A 13,587-nucleotide genomic window follows, 5' to 3' on the forward strand; every position below is an offset into this window, starting at 1 on the left:
GTGTTGAGTGTGTGCCTTCAGGCTCCTGTACCTCCTCTTTGATAGTAGCAATGAGATGAGGGCATGTCCTGGGTGATGGGGTTACTTAATGATGGATGCTGCTTTTCTGAAGCATCACCTTTTGAAGGTATCCTCAATGCTAGTGCCTATGATGGAGCTAGCCCAGGGGTGGGCAAACTTTTTGACTTGAGGGTCACAAAGGGTTCTAAAATCTGACAGGGGGGCCGGACCAGGAGCAGATGGACGGAGTGTTTTGGTAATACACCTCATAAGAGAAAATAAAATATCATGGGATATGTAGAAAACATGTACTTTAATTTCAATTGAAAATGAACAAATGCATTACAACAAAATATCTGTTTTTGAAGTCCCATGGTATTTAGCTATTTATTGAAATGACTTTTAAAACTCTGAAAATTAAATGAATAAAATACAGCTTTTTTTAATATTTTAAAGCACTGAAAATTCTGTTATCCTTCAAGATATTATCATCATCACTCTCCTCCTGACTGTCTTTATTTCAAAAACGGTAGGAGATGCAGGTCTACTTGTCCTGCTCCTTCTTATTCAATTGTCCCCTGTGCCAAAACTCAACAACGACCCGCACAATGACAAAGCAGGGAGAGCGCGCCGGTATGCGGAGCTCTGTGCTCGCAAATCCCCGCAGGCGATCTCTCTTAGCCGGAACGCTGGCTAATTGTGAGTCGGTTCGGATGTGCCAGGAAATGGGTCGCCACAAGGTCACAAAGTAAAGCGCAAATGTGGAGTAATACGCTGCACCTCAACAAAGGTCAATGTATATAGAGTGCGTCATCTATTGGGAAAACGCCAGAATTGCAGGGAAAAAACGTTAACAAGGTTTATTAATATAATTTCATCAAGTTCTGCAGGCCGGATTAAAAAGCTTAACGGGCCGCATATGGCCCGCGGGCCGTAGTTTGCCCATGCCTGAGCTAGCCTTTTCTGATCTGTGCAGCACCCCTCCACGTCACACAGTGATGCAATCAGTCAGAATGCTTTCCACAGTACATCTGGAGAAATTTGTGAGAGTCTTTGGTGACTCTCCTCAAACTCCTAATAAACTATCTCTGCTGTCGTGCCTTCTTTATAATTGCATCAATATGTTGGGTCCAAGATGGTTCTTCAGAGATATTGACACCAAGGAATTTGAAACTGCTGATCCCTCGATGAGGACCAGTTTGTGTTCCCTCGACTTCCCTTCCTGAAATCCACAGTCAATTTCTTGGTCTTCCTGACACTGAGTGCAAGGTTGATGCTGTGACACCACTCAACCAGCTGATCTATCTCGCTCCTGTATGCCTCCTCGTCACCATCTGAACTTCTGCCATCATTTGTGTCATCGGCAATTGTAGGTGTAGAGAGAGTACTGGGGTGGGCTGAGCATGCATCCTTGCGGTGCACCGGTGCTAATTGTCAGTGAAGAGGTGATGACTGGTCTGGTGAGGAAGTCAAGGATCCAGTTGCAGAGGAAAGTACAGAGGCCCAGGTGTTTGGAGCTTGTTGAGAGGACTGAGGGTATTCTTGTGTTGAATGCTGAGCTGTAATTCAAGGATGTTTAATGTCATTTCCAGTATACAAGTGTAAAGGAGAACAAAATAATTGTTACTCTGGACTTGATACAGGCACAAATAAACACAATATGATAAAGAACACAATAATAATTTGAAGAATACATTGATTGTATGCCATAACGTGATGGTAGGCACAGGGGTGTCTGTCCATAGGGTGACTGACAGGAAATGAGAAAGTAGTGGTGGTTAGGGGTGAGGTGTTGATTGGCCTTACTGCTTGGGCGAAGTAACTGTTTTTGAAGTGGGTGGTCCTGCCATGGATGATATGTAGCCTCCTCCCTGATGGGAGTGGGGCTAACAGTCAATGAGCAGGGTGGGTGGGATCCTTCATGATGTTACTGGTGCACCTTCCTGTACCTGTGTCCCCAATGGCGGGTGGGCTGGTGTCAGTGATGTGTTGACTACCCGTTGTGGAGTCTTCCTGTCCACCATGGAGCAGTTTCTGTGCCATGTAGTAACGCAGTTTGTTAGGATGCTCTCTACTGCGCCTCTGGAATGATGTGAGTATGGACGTGCATAGTCCAGTGTTCCGACTGTATAGGGTGTGTTATGGGACTACAAGAGGTTGTGTGAGATGTGGACTCCCAGGAATTCAAAACTGCTCGCAGTTTCCACTGCTGTGCTGCCGATGTAAAGAGGGGCCTGAGTGATGCGAGATCTCCTGAAGTTGAGAACCATCTCCTTGGCTTGTTGACGTTGAGAAAGAGGTTATTTACCAGGGATCAGGACTTGAGCTCCTCCACCTCCTCTCTGTAGGCTACCTCATCATAGTTTGTGATGAGCACCACCCCTGTTGTGCCATCGACAAACTCGACAACGTGGTTACGCGGGTGTTGGGCTGTGTACTCAGCTGGGAGCAGAGTGTGCAAGGATGGCTTTGCACATAACCCAGGAGTCACCTGTGTTGAGGTGATCAGGAGGGAGGAGTGGTCGTGCAACCTGACTACCTGAGGTCTGTTCGTTAGGAAGTCGAACAACCAGTGACACGGTGAGGAGTAGGAGTTAGTTCACCAGGGTCTGTGGGACAATAGTACTGAATGCCAAACTGAAATCCAGAAACAATATTCTGATGTAAGTGTCCTTGTTTTCTAGGTGTGTCAGGGCCAGCTGCGTGACAGATGCTCTGATGTCTGTCGTAGAGCGGTTCTATTGGTGAGTGTCCATTGTGACAGGAATGGAGTTTTTAATGTGTGCTATTATCAGCCAAAGCACTGCGTGATGATTGACGTCACCCCCATCAGCAGTATTTGTTTAGCTCTGAAGGTGTAGAGTTCTTTGGTACAGGGATGATAGTGGCTGATTTGAAGCATGTAGAGACAGCAGTCTAGAATGAGTGAAGTGTTGAAGATATCACTGAGCTGGTGTGCAGACTGCCTAAGTACTCGGCCTGGGATAGTGTCTGGCCTGCCTTATGGAGGTCGACTCTCTGCAGAGTCCTCCTTGTGTCAGCTGCTGTTACAGACAGTGACTGCACACCTGTGGGGGTGTGAGGGTTGCTTTTGTGGCTGGTGTTGTGTTGCATGCCTTGAGGCGTGTATCGAAGTTGTTAGTGTTTCAGGGATTGGGACGTCATTCGGACAGTAAACGCTGTTTTTCATTGCGTAGTCAGTAATGCCCTTGATGCCTAGCCACATACAGTGAGGATAGTTATCAGATGGGTGCTCCTGAACTCTTTGAGCATAGGCAGTCTTTGTGCTCTTGATGCCTAAGATGAGGTTGCTCTTGGCTCCTCTGAAAACTGTTCTGTCACCAGACTTGAAGGCAGTTTCCTGGGCTTTTAGTAGATGGTGTACCTCAGCATTTAGCCTGGACTTCTAGTTGGGGTGTGAGGTGACCGTTTTTGAAGTACCAGTGTCAATTACTGTAGGCAGTGACAGATGAGGCATATTCCTTGAGGTCTGTGACTTCTCTGTTTGTGGTGGCCTCTTTGAACATCTGCTAGTTAGTCAGTTCAAAACAGTCTTGAAGCATAATGATTGCCTCATTGGCCCATATAGTGATGTCCTTTTGACTGGTTTCTCCATTTTCAGCAGCGGTCAGTATGTCGGCACTAACATTGTGGAGATGTGGCCGGAGAGGCCAAGATGAAGGTGTCTAATGGTTTTGTAAGTACAGCATCTGTCTGTATAAACATGGGCCATTCTGTTTATTCCCATAGTGGCCATGGTGACACACTGGTGGAGTTTGGGTAAAATGTCTTGCAGGTTGACATGATAGTAGTTTCCTGCAGTTGTGAAGAGACTATAGCCAGCAGCTGATTACTGACTGTCCCAGTCTGCTGCGAGATCCTCTACCAGAGGAGGACAGACCAGGTTGTTTCCTGTTGCAATGGTATTTGAGTTGGGTCACAACACCAATTAAAGAGAACCTCACTTCTGTGTTGGAGCAGGACTCACAGTGACTCAGTGGGGCTGTGGCTGTGTTATTGGACAGGTAAATCAGTCCTGGACTAAAGGATCAAATCTCTTCACTGCTGAGTGAGAATTGAATCTGATGTAAACTTATGTAGAAGTGACTTGTGATGAATAAAATAAACCCAAATGTTCCACTGATGTTCTGCCTGTACATAAGGACTGTCACAAATCTGCATCAAACAGAGTGACACTGAAGTTCAAAGTCAATTTATTATCAAAGTACAGTCGGCCCTCCTTATCTGCGAATTCAACCAACCGCGAATCGCAAAAACCCGGAAGTGCTCTTCCAGCACTTGTTGTTCGAGCGTGTACAGACTTCTTTCTCTTGTCATTATTCCCCGAACAATGCAATATTAACAACTATTTTACATAGCATTTACATTGTATTGGGTATTATAAGTAATCTGGAGATGATTTAAAGTATACGGGAGGATGTACGTGGGTTATCGTGGATTAGGATTGAAAAAAATCTTATGTTTTCTTACTAAGTAAGTTGGGACAGGTTCATCTGGTATTATTTAGCATCAGTCAAATGTTTGTCTTTGTATATAGTATATATTTTACCTTTCTACGCATATAAAACACTTAAGAACATATGTTTCAGCGCCGGGCTCAGGAACCGTTCCCAAGTTCGATCCAGTGACAGACCGCTCTCGAGCTCGCTCTCCATCGTGCCGGGTTGATGTGGAGGATCAAAAACCCAAAACCCAATAATTAAACCACTGCGTTGCTTAGTAATAATTGTAGCTTTCATCGGGGCAGAGCCTTTCTCACTTTATCCTTGAAAATTGTTCCGATTGTTGACCAACGTAGCCTAACGCTTTTCCAATGACCAATGGCATTTCACCTCTTTCCGATCACTTTATTATTTCCACTTCATTTTCAATCATGATCGTGATTATTTTCGTGAGCAAAAACACTGAGGATTCAGAGCTCAGCCGCCAGGTCCTAATATCCACCGCACTGAGACAGGTTGAATAAGATCTGGGGTTCCACTGGGTCCTAATGTCCACCGCATTGAGACAGGTTAAATAAGGTCTGGGGTTCCGCTGGGTCCTAATATCCACCGCATCGAGACAGGTTAAATAAGATCTGGGGTTCCGCTGGGTCCTAATATCCACCGCACTGAGACAGGTTGAATAAGATCTGGGGTTCCGCTGGGTCCTAATGTCCACCGCATTGAGACAGGTTAAATAAGATCTGGGGTTCTGCTGGGTCCTAAGATCCACTGCACTGAGACAGGTGGAACAAGATCTGGGGTTCCGCTGGGTCCTAAGGTCCACTGCACTGAGACAGGTTGAATAAGGGACTTGAGCATCCGCAAATTTTGGTATCTGCGAGGGGTCCCAGAACCGATCCCTTGCGGATAAAGAGGGCCGACTGTATGTATATGGTGTGTCACCCTGAGATTTGTTTACTTGTATGCATTCACAGAAAATACAAGAAACACAATAGAATCAATAAAAGATTGGACCCAGCAAAATGGACAACCAATGCGTAAAATAACAAAAAAACTGTGCAAATACAAAGAGAAAACAAAATAATAATCATAAAGTAAGCAATAAATAAATATCGAGAACGTGAGAAGAAGAGTCCGTGAAAGTGAGTCCATGGGTTGTGCGAACAGTTCAGTGATGGGGCAAGTGAAGTTATCCCCTCTGGTTCAAGAGCCTGATGGTTGAAGGCTAATAACTGTCCTGACCCTGATGGTGTGGGTCCTGAGTCTCTTGTACCGCCTTCCTGATGGCGGCAGGGAGAAGAGCGCATGGCCTGGATGCTGGGGATCCTTGATGATGGATACTGCTTTCCTGTAGATGTGCTCAATGGTGAGATGGGCTTTACCCATGATAGACTGGGCTCCACCCCCTATTCAAGGGCATTGCTGTTTCCATACAAGGCTGTGATGCATCCAGTCAATATACTCTCCACCACACATCTACAGAAATTTATCAATTTATTACACACAATATGCCAAATCTTTGCAAACGTCTAAGAAAGTAGAGGTGCTCCCCTCCCCCTTTCTTTCTCCCTAGTCCTCCCGTCCCAAGATCCTTTCCCTTCTCTAGCTCTGTATTCCTTTTGCCAATCACCTTTCTGGCTCTCAGCTTCACCCCACCTCCTCTGGTCTTCTATCATTTCGCTTTTTCCCCTTCCCCTCCTACTTTCAAATCTCTTACTATCTTTCCTTTCAGTTGGTCCTGACGAAGGGTCTCGGCGCGAAACGTCGATAGTGCTTCTCCTTATAGATGCTGCCTGGCCTGCTGTGTTCCACCAGCATTTTGTGTGTGTTGCATCGACCCTTTTTACTCTTATCCGTAGATGCTGCCTGGCCGGCCGAGTTCCTCCAGCACCTTGTGTGCGATGCTTTGGATTTCTAGTATCTGCAGATTTTCTCCTGTCTATCCTGTCTTGATATGTACCCATCCTTTCTGCTGGGTTGGTGACTCCTTGCCCAGTGACTTAGTCAGCATGATGAAATGGGTTGGTGGAGAGGGAATAACTGCTGGATGCTATTTGAAAGAAAGGATGGTGGGGGAAAAATAACACTCCTTCCCCCCCCCCACCCCCGTCCGACTGTCCCCACACCCACCCAGATACTGTCTATTAAGGTCAAGCTGCTAATTAAGTGGGCCAGCCATGTTGCCATGGTTTTAAGGGGTGGGAAGGTGATGACAGGCTGCCTGACAGCATCTGTGCACTCTGAGCTGCCGGCAGACCGGGTCTTTAGTGCTCTGCTTAGCCGCAGCCATAGTAACCAGTGAGAAGAGGAGGGTTAGCCGGAATTACCTGTGGAGGGGAGGGGGAGGGGCAACAGACTATGCGAGGAATGCTGGATTTGTAAGGCTGCCTCACGACTGCATCTGCCCGGATCCTACCCCGACCTCATCGGCTCCATTGTTCCTGACGCAGAGCCGGGAAATGCACACAGGCCGGGCTGGGAGCTGTGCAGTTCATTCACACTCCGGCGCCTGCCGGTGACAGGGTGTCTCCCAGCCTGCCTCTGCCCGTGAGTGGGATGTTTAAACTCTTCCGATCAGCGCCTGCCTGACATGGTAAGACTGACTCCACTGATAAAGCCTGGCAAGTGTGCTTAGCTTAGCCGCACGCTGTCTTTGTGAGCTTACTCCTGTTGGTTCACTCCGTTAAACAGAGAACTGGCTGACTGGTAGATGTCAGAGGGGGGGGGGGGGGATGGCTGCTGGTGATTGATGGAGTTCCCAGCACTCATTAATTTAGACCACAACTTTTCACTTTATGATTTGGGTGAAAGAACTGATGGCATTGTGGCCAATTTTGCAGCAGTACTAAGGTAGATAGAGAAACAAAGTTGAAAGTATAATAAACTGTATTAAACAGGTAGTGTGGCAGAGGCAGGGAGCCTTCAGAAGGACTTGGGCAGCTTGGGAGAATGAGCAAAGAAGTGGCAGGTGGAATACAAAATAGCGAAGTGTGAGGTTATGCACTTTGGTGGGAAGAAAAGTGTAGAACTGTTGTCTAAACGGGGATAAAATTCCAGGTATTAGAGCTGTAGAGACTTGGAAGTCCTATTTCAAGATTCCCTCAAGGTTGAGTCAGTAATGAGGAAGGTAAATGCAGTGGTAGCACTCAATTTGAGGGCATGAGAGTATAAAAACAGGAAATACTGCTGAGGATTTACAAGGAGCAGGTCAGACCATATTCGGAATATTGAGCAAACATAGGCCCCGTATTTCAGGAAGGACGCGCTGGCCCTAGAAGGTTCACAAGAATGACCGCAGGAGTGAAAGGATTAACATTTGAGGAACTTTTGATGTCTCTGGACCTTCCTTGATGGTGTTTGGAAGAATGAGGGGGAATCTCATTGAAACATACAGGATACTGAAAGGCCTGGATAGATTGGACAAGAAGAGGCTGTTTCTTTTAGTAGGAAAGTCCAGGGTTCGAGGGCACAACCTCCAAATAAGGGACATCCCTTTAAAACTGAGGTGAGGAGGACTTTCTTCAGCCAGAGGGCAGTAAATCGGTGGAGGCCAAGCTAATGTGTGTATTTAAGGTAAAGGTTGGTAGCTTCTGGATTGGTAAGGATGTAAAGGGTTATGGGGAGAAAGCAGGAGCATAGATTTGGAAAAATAATCAGTCAGTGAAAGGGAGAGCAGTTTTGATAGGCCAAATGACCCAATTCTACTCCTATATGTTAGGTCTTATAGATTATCAAATACAATGGTTTGTTTTAAATATCAGTTCGAGTGCTGGTTGTCTGGAATTTAATCTTCATATAATGTACTGTATATAAATTTTACATACATATAGAGAGGGTATCAGCTACCTATCAGCAAGTTTTGTTTTAGACCACAAGACATAGGCCATTCAGCCCATTCTCTTGCCTTCTCCCTGTTAACTCAGACACTGACTAATCAAGAACCTTATCAACCTCTGCCTTAAATACACCCAGTACCTGGGGCTCCACAGCTGCTCATGGCAATGAAATCCACAGACTCACCACCCCCTTGCTATAGAAATTCCTTTTTGTCTGTTCAAAATGGATGTCCCTTTATTTTGAGGCTGTGGCCTCTAGTCGGAGACTCACCCAGTATAGGAAACAATCTTACCACATCCACTCTATCTGGGCTTTTCAATATTCTATAGGCTTCAATGGGATTTCCCCCCCCCCCCCACCCCCACCCCCCAACCAATCCTTCTAAACTTCAGTGAGTACAGGCCCAGAGTCCCTCGTACATTAACCCTTTAATTTCTGGAATTATTCTTGTGAATCTGCTCTGGACCCTCTCCAATGCCAGCACATCTTTTCTGAGATAAGGGGCCCAAAACTGCTCACAATGCTCTAATGTAGTCTAATGAATGCTTTATAAAGCCTCAGCATTACATCATTGTTTTTATATTCTAGTCCTCTTGAAATGATTGCTAACATTGCATTTGCCTTCCTTACCACCGACTCAACCTACAAGTTAACCTTTGGAGTCCTGCACGAGAACTCCCAAGTCCCTTTGCACCTCTGATTTTTGAATTTTCTCCCCATTTAGAAAATAATCTATGCTTCTAAAGTGCATGGCCCTACACTATATTTTATTTGACACTTCTTTGTCTTTTCTCCTAATGTGTCCAAGACCTTCTGAAGCTTCCCTGCTTTCTCAACTCTACCTTCTCCTCCAACTATCTTCGTATCGTCCGCAAACTTGGCCACAAAGCCATCAATTCCATCATCCAAATCATTGATGTATAACGTGAAAAGAAGCAGTCCCAATATCGACCTCTGCAGTGACATTAGTCACTGGCTGCCAACCAGAAAAGGCCCCCTTTCTTCCTTCCCTGACATGATTGTTTTGGTTTTTACTTCCCTAGGAAAGGCCTGACTCCTGCCAGATGCATCCTTAATGCAGGGTGAGACACTTCCTTGCTCTCTCAGTCTTTAACCAGGCCAGTACTGCTTTGTCCTTATCTTCCACCGTTGGCTCAATATCAGTTGCTGTGGCCTTGTGAAACAGGGGAGGCAGACAGACTTGCTCCTTAGAGAGCTGTCACAGACCTGAAATGAGGAATGGCCTTCTGCAGGATAAATGCCTGTTGTCGTGGTTCATTATGGTTGATGGTCTCCCTTTTGCTTGGTCGAGTTGGGGTTGGCTCCGTTATTCCGTTTCAATACGAGCGTCAGGGGTGCATCTTGTTAGTTTTGGGAAGTGTGACTGTCTCTGAGCTGGCTCTCGCCTTGGGTGATTGTCTCCAGCACACATATCTCTTGTTTGAGTACATCTTTTAGTACTTTTCATTTCTTTATATTTTTCATTCTGGTTCTACAGAAAACTTGAGTTTGTTGTGATATTTTGTGGAGAATAAGTTCTGGTTAAAATACATCCTCTTCTCCACACTACAGACAGCTGTATGAACTCTGAAGATCTATTGCAATTCAGGGACTCCCTCACAATTACCAGGGCAACAGTAACAAACCGGAAACCTTTTCTTTCTAATCTTGGAGCATTCCTGAAACGGAATTCCATGCTGCTGAACAGTGACATTACACTGGTGTATTTAAATGCCCTTTAGTAAGTAATCCAATGGAAGTGGATTTCTCGGCTTTGCTTGGAGTTCTTCGTCTGACTGGCTTGAATCAGCTCATGCAGTTGTTGTGCTAGAGACATGGGTCTGGTGTGCTCTTATGTAATAGTGCACCAGCACAACTGTATTGTGTAGGTGGGGAGGGGGGAGGGGGTGGAAAGAGAGGGGAGTGACTCCCTGCTTCCATAATAAACCCTAATACTACCGGTTGAATAGGTTAGGACTTTATTCCTTGGAACGTAGAAGATTGAGGGGAGATTTGTTAGAGGGTTATAAGGGTTATAGTACAGGAGTACACCCAGACAGCAAATCTGGGTGAAAGGTGAAAAGTTTAAGGGGAACATGAGGGGAAACTTCTTCCTCATCTCTTACTACACCCACAAGTTGGCCAGAGTCATGAGAGTGTGGAATGAGCTGCCAATGCAAGTGGTGCATGTGAGCTCGGTTTCAACGTCTAAGAGGAGTTTGGTTAGGTACGTGGATGGTAGGGTCTGTGGTCCCGGTGTAGGTCAATGGGAGTAGGCAGGTTAAATGATTTGGCATGGACTGTATAGGTGAAGGGCCTGTTACTGTGTTGTACTTTTCTGTGATTATGAACTGACTTCTGTCGATAGAGCATTGTGAAGTATGCTATCGTGAATGAGTTGCAATTGTAAAAAGTGTAGTAATTCAAATGTAGCAGGCTCTAGCAGGCCACAAACAAGGTTAATGGCCAGACCATTCAATTTTAGTGGCATTGGTTGATGGACAATTGCATAATACCAATGTTATTGCAGTAGTGATGTGGGACCTTTCACATCTCCCTGAGAAAGTAGGCCAATGATTTGGGAGACATTTTGGTGGAAGGTCAGCAGGAGTGCAGCCTCTGATTTGGATTGTGCTACTTGTCCACACTGGCACAACCACAGAGCCCACTTACTTATTTACTAAGCACCACTGCTTTTACTGCAGACTATTTTCATTCAAGTAGTGGAATTAGCTGCATGATTTAATTATCACATACTGTTCCTCTGGATCCTTTCACAATGGCTAGTTTTTTTTTAAGGGGTTTAAAAATTTTTTTAGGACATGTCGGGCCAGTTTACAAATACAACAGAATTTGCCAAAGACACAGAGTGTTGCTTGTAGAGTGAAGTTCTTTTTTAAGCCATAATTGCTCTTAAAATGTAAGAGCATGTCAAGATCTAGCTGACAGAAATGATTGGATCCTGTGGTTTTAGAACAGAGGCAGAAAATGCTGGAAGTACTCAGCATGTTAGGCCGCATCTATAGGCTCTTTCACTGCCAGTGTTTCAGATAGCCAACCCATTGACTAGTTTTAGGATTTAGTTGAAGGGTTAGTATTGGCAAGGCCAATGGAGGAACTCTCCTGTTTCCTTTGGAATAGTGCTGTGTATTTTTTTTATATATGAACTTCCTTGAGAGAGCACACGGAGCTTCATTTAAATACAGAGACAGAACTTGGAATGACTAATAGGGGTCAGTGGGGGGACTGTGTGTCTGCAATTGGCAAACCTGTCTCACCTGTACTGTAAAATATTGTGCTAACCACTACACTGCGGTACTGCCCCATGTAGCATAGGGCAATGAGAGCAAAGTCTAGTCAAGTGAGACTTTGGTCTGGTGGCCCTTCCAGTGAAAGAATGAAGAGAAGCTCCCTGAGGAAATGCGGCCAAGTTGTGGGTGCCATTTTGCCAACTCCCATCCAGCTAATAGGGTGATGTTTAGCTTGAGATTAATTTAAATTTTCCACTAGAGGATTCAGACTGATTTCCTTGGTTCAATGATTGGGCAAACTACAGATTTGAATGTCAGTGTCATGTGCACAGTCACACTTTACCATGGAGCTGTTTTGATGAGGTTGAGTACAGAATGGGTGTGTTCATGGAGCGCAAGGCCCCTCACTGAGTGACCGCAAGTGACCTGGAAGCTTATTGACCGCCCTCAAGTAGAACAATTTCTGTTGACGTTTTGAAAATGTGTTTGATCATGACCCCAGTTTATAGCCTGGAACATGTCCAAGTGCTGCCAAGTGGAACGGTTACCCCTCAAGTCTTTCTCCTCTCTCCGTAAACCAACACCTTCTAGTTGGAGGCTCTCCGACACTGGAGAAAAGACAGTGACAATCCACCTTCCTTACACTTTACTCACTCATTAGTCTGGTTCTAGTTTGTTCATTAACCAGCCAGCCGCCCGCACACCCATCTCCCCCACGCTGTGGTTCTCTTTTCTCCCTCCTGCACCAGCCTCTTCTCCCTCGCTCTCTCCCTCACTGACCTTCACAAATCTTGTCCCCACACACCACCTGCTCCACAACCCCAATCCATTGCTTGCTTTCCGGCCCTGTGAGGAGTCCCTATCATTGCTGAGCACTGAGACAGCTGGAATGACAGCACTGGATGTGGAGAAACTCCCACCCCCACCCCTGTCCCTGGCCATGCACCAGCCTTCAGGAAGTTCTGACTCGGACTCTTAACCAGCACATTAATGGAATCTCTAACTCATGGCCTCACGGCATAAAGCAGGAGCATTTGTGATGTACAGATTTCCCCTGCTATCCAAAGGTAGAGCGTTCCTATAAAACCGTTTGTAAGCCGAAATGTCGTAAAGTGTAGAAGCAATTCCATTAATTTATGGGAAAAATTTTTGAGCGTTCCAAGACCTAAAAAAAAATCTACCAAATCAAACCAAATAACACATAAAACCTAAAATAACACTAACATATCATAAAAGCAGGAATGATATGATAAATATACAGCCTATATAAAGTAGAAATATTGTATGTACAGTGTAGTTTCACTTATCAGATTGAGATGGCAAGGAGCCAAATCGATTTGGGGAAAAACAAAATTGGCGCACACATGCATGCGCACACAACTGCCCGCGCAAGGTTTCACGGTCATTGCAGTTTTTCTCGGGGTAAACACACGTATAAAGCGGCCGTCTTTTTTTCGTAGAAGTGAAAGTCATCTTTGGTTAGTGAAAACAGGTACTAATGTAAGTCTTTCATAACAGCGAGCTGTTGTAAAGCGAATATTTGAAAAACGGGGGCCACCTGTATTGAGAAGTCTTAATGAACGCATGGGGAGCCTGCGAGTAGCCAGAAGCAGAATGCATTCCCAGGTATTCGCCCTTGTTCCTGTGATCAAGTCTGTTGGTCACACTTGAGACTTACTAGCCATCTCAGGAGGGCCTGACAAACTTGACCATGATCTGGAAGCCACAGAGCTGGTCTCAGAAACAAATCCAATGAACTGCACACTATCCAAACCAAATCCAGGAAGCAACACGGTACGTCTGAGAATGGGATAGAAGTACTGAACACCTTCTTGGAATGATTTCTAAGTGGAAATGCATCTCCTATGTGGCTGACTAGGGTTCTTTTCAGAATCAACCTTGGGCAAAGCCTAGCACTTTAAGAACTGGGATTGTCTGTACTAAGGGGTTGTGCAAACCAATCCCTGGATTTGATTGGAGACCCAAGAACCTGGAAATGCTGGAATATGGAGCAACAGCAATCTGCTGGAGGA

At 45.4% G+C, this 13,587-nt stretch overlaps 1 protein-coding gene across 10 annotated transcripts in view; it reads left to right on the forward strand.

Annotated features, from left to right (window-relative positions):
* Window positions 1–13,587, forward strand: part of LOC132393113 (protein Shroom2-like) — a 241,546-nt gene that overhangs the window by 141,352 nt on the left and 86,607 nt on the right. For 4 of the 10 annotated variants that reach the window (XM_059967932.1, XM_059967930.1, XM_059967931.1 and 1 more), the window contains exon 3: window positions 2,685–2,744. The exons of the other annotated variants lie outside the window; for them this stretch is intronic. In XM_059967932.1, the coding sequence (XP_059823915.1) occupies window positions 2,685–2,744 (60 nt within the window). The remainder of the gene's footprint in view (window positions 1–2,684; window positions 2,745–13,587) is intronic. 10 annotated transcript variants of the gene reach the window in all.

This window comes from Hypanus sabinus, chromosome 4 (assembly GCF_030144855.1).
Source record: "Hypanus sabinus isolate sHypSab1 chromosome 4, sHypSab1.hap1, whole genome shotgun sequence".
In the NCBI taxonomy this organism is placed as follows: domain Eukaryota; kingdom Metazoa; phylum Chordata; class Chondrichthyes; order Myliobatiformes; family Dasyatidae; genus Hypanus; species Hypanus sabinus.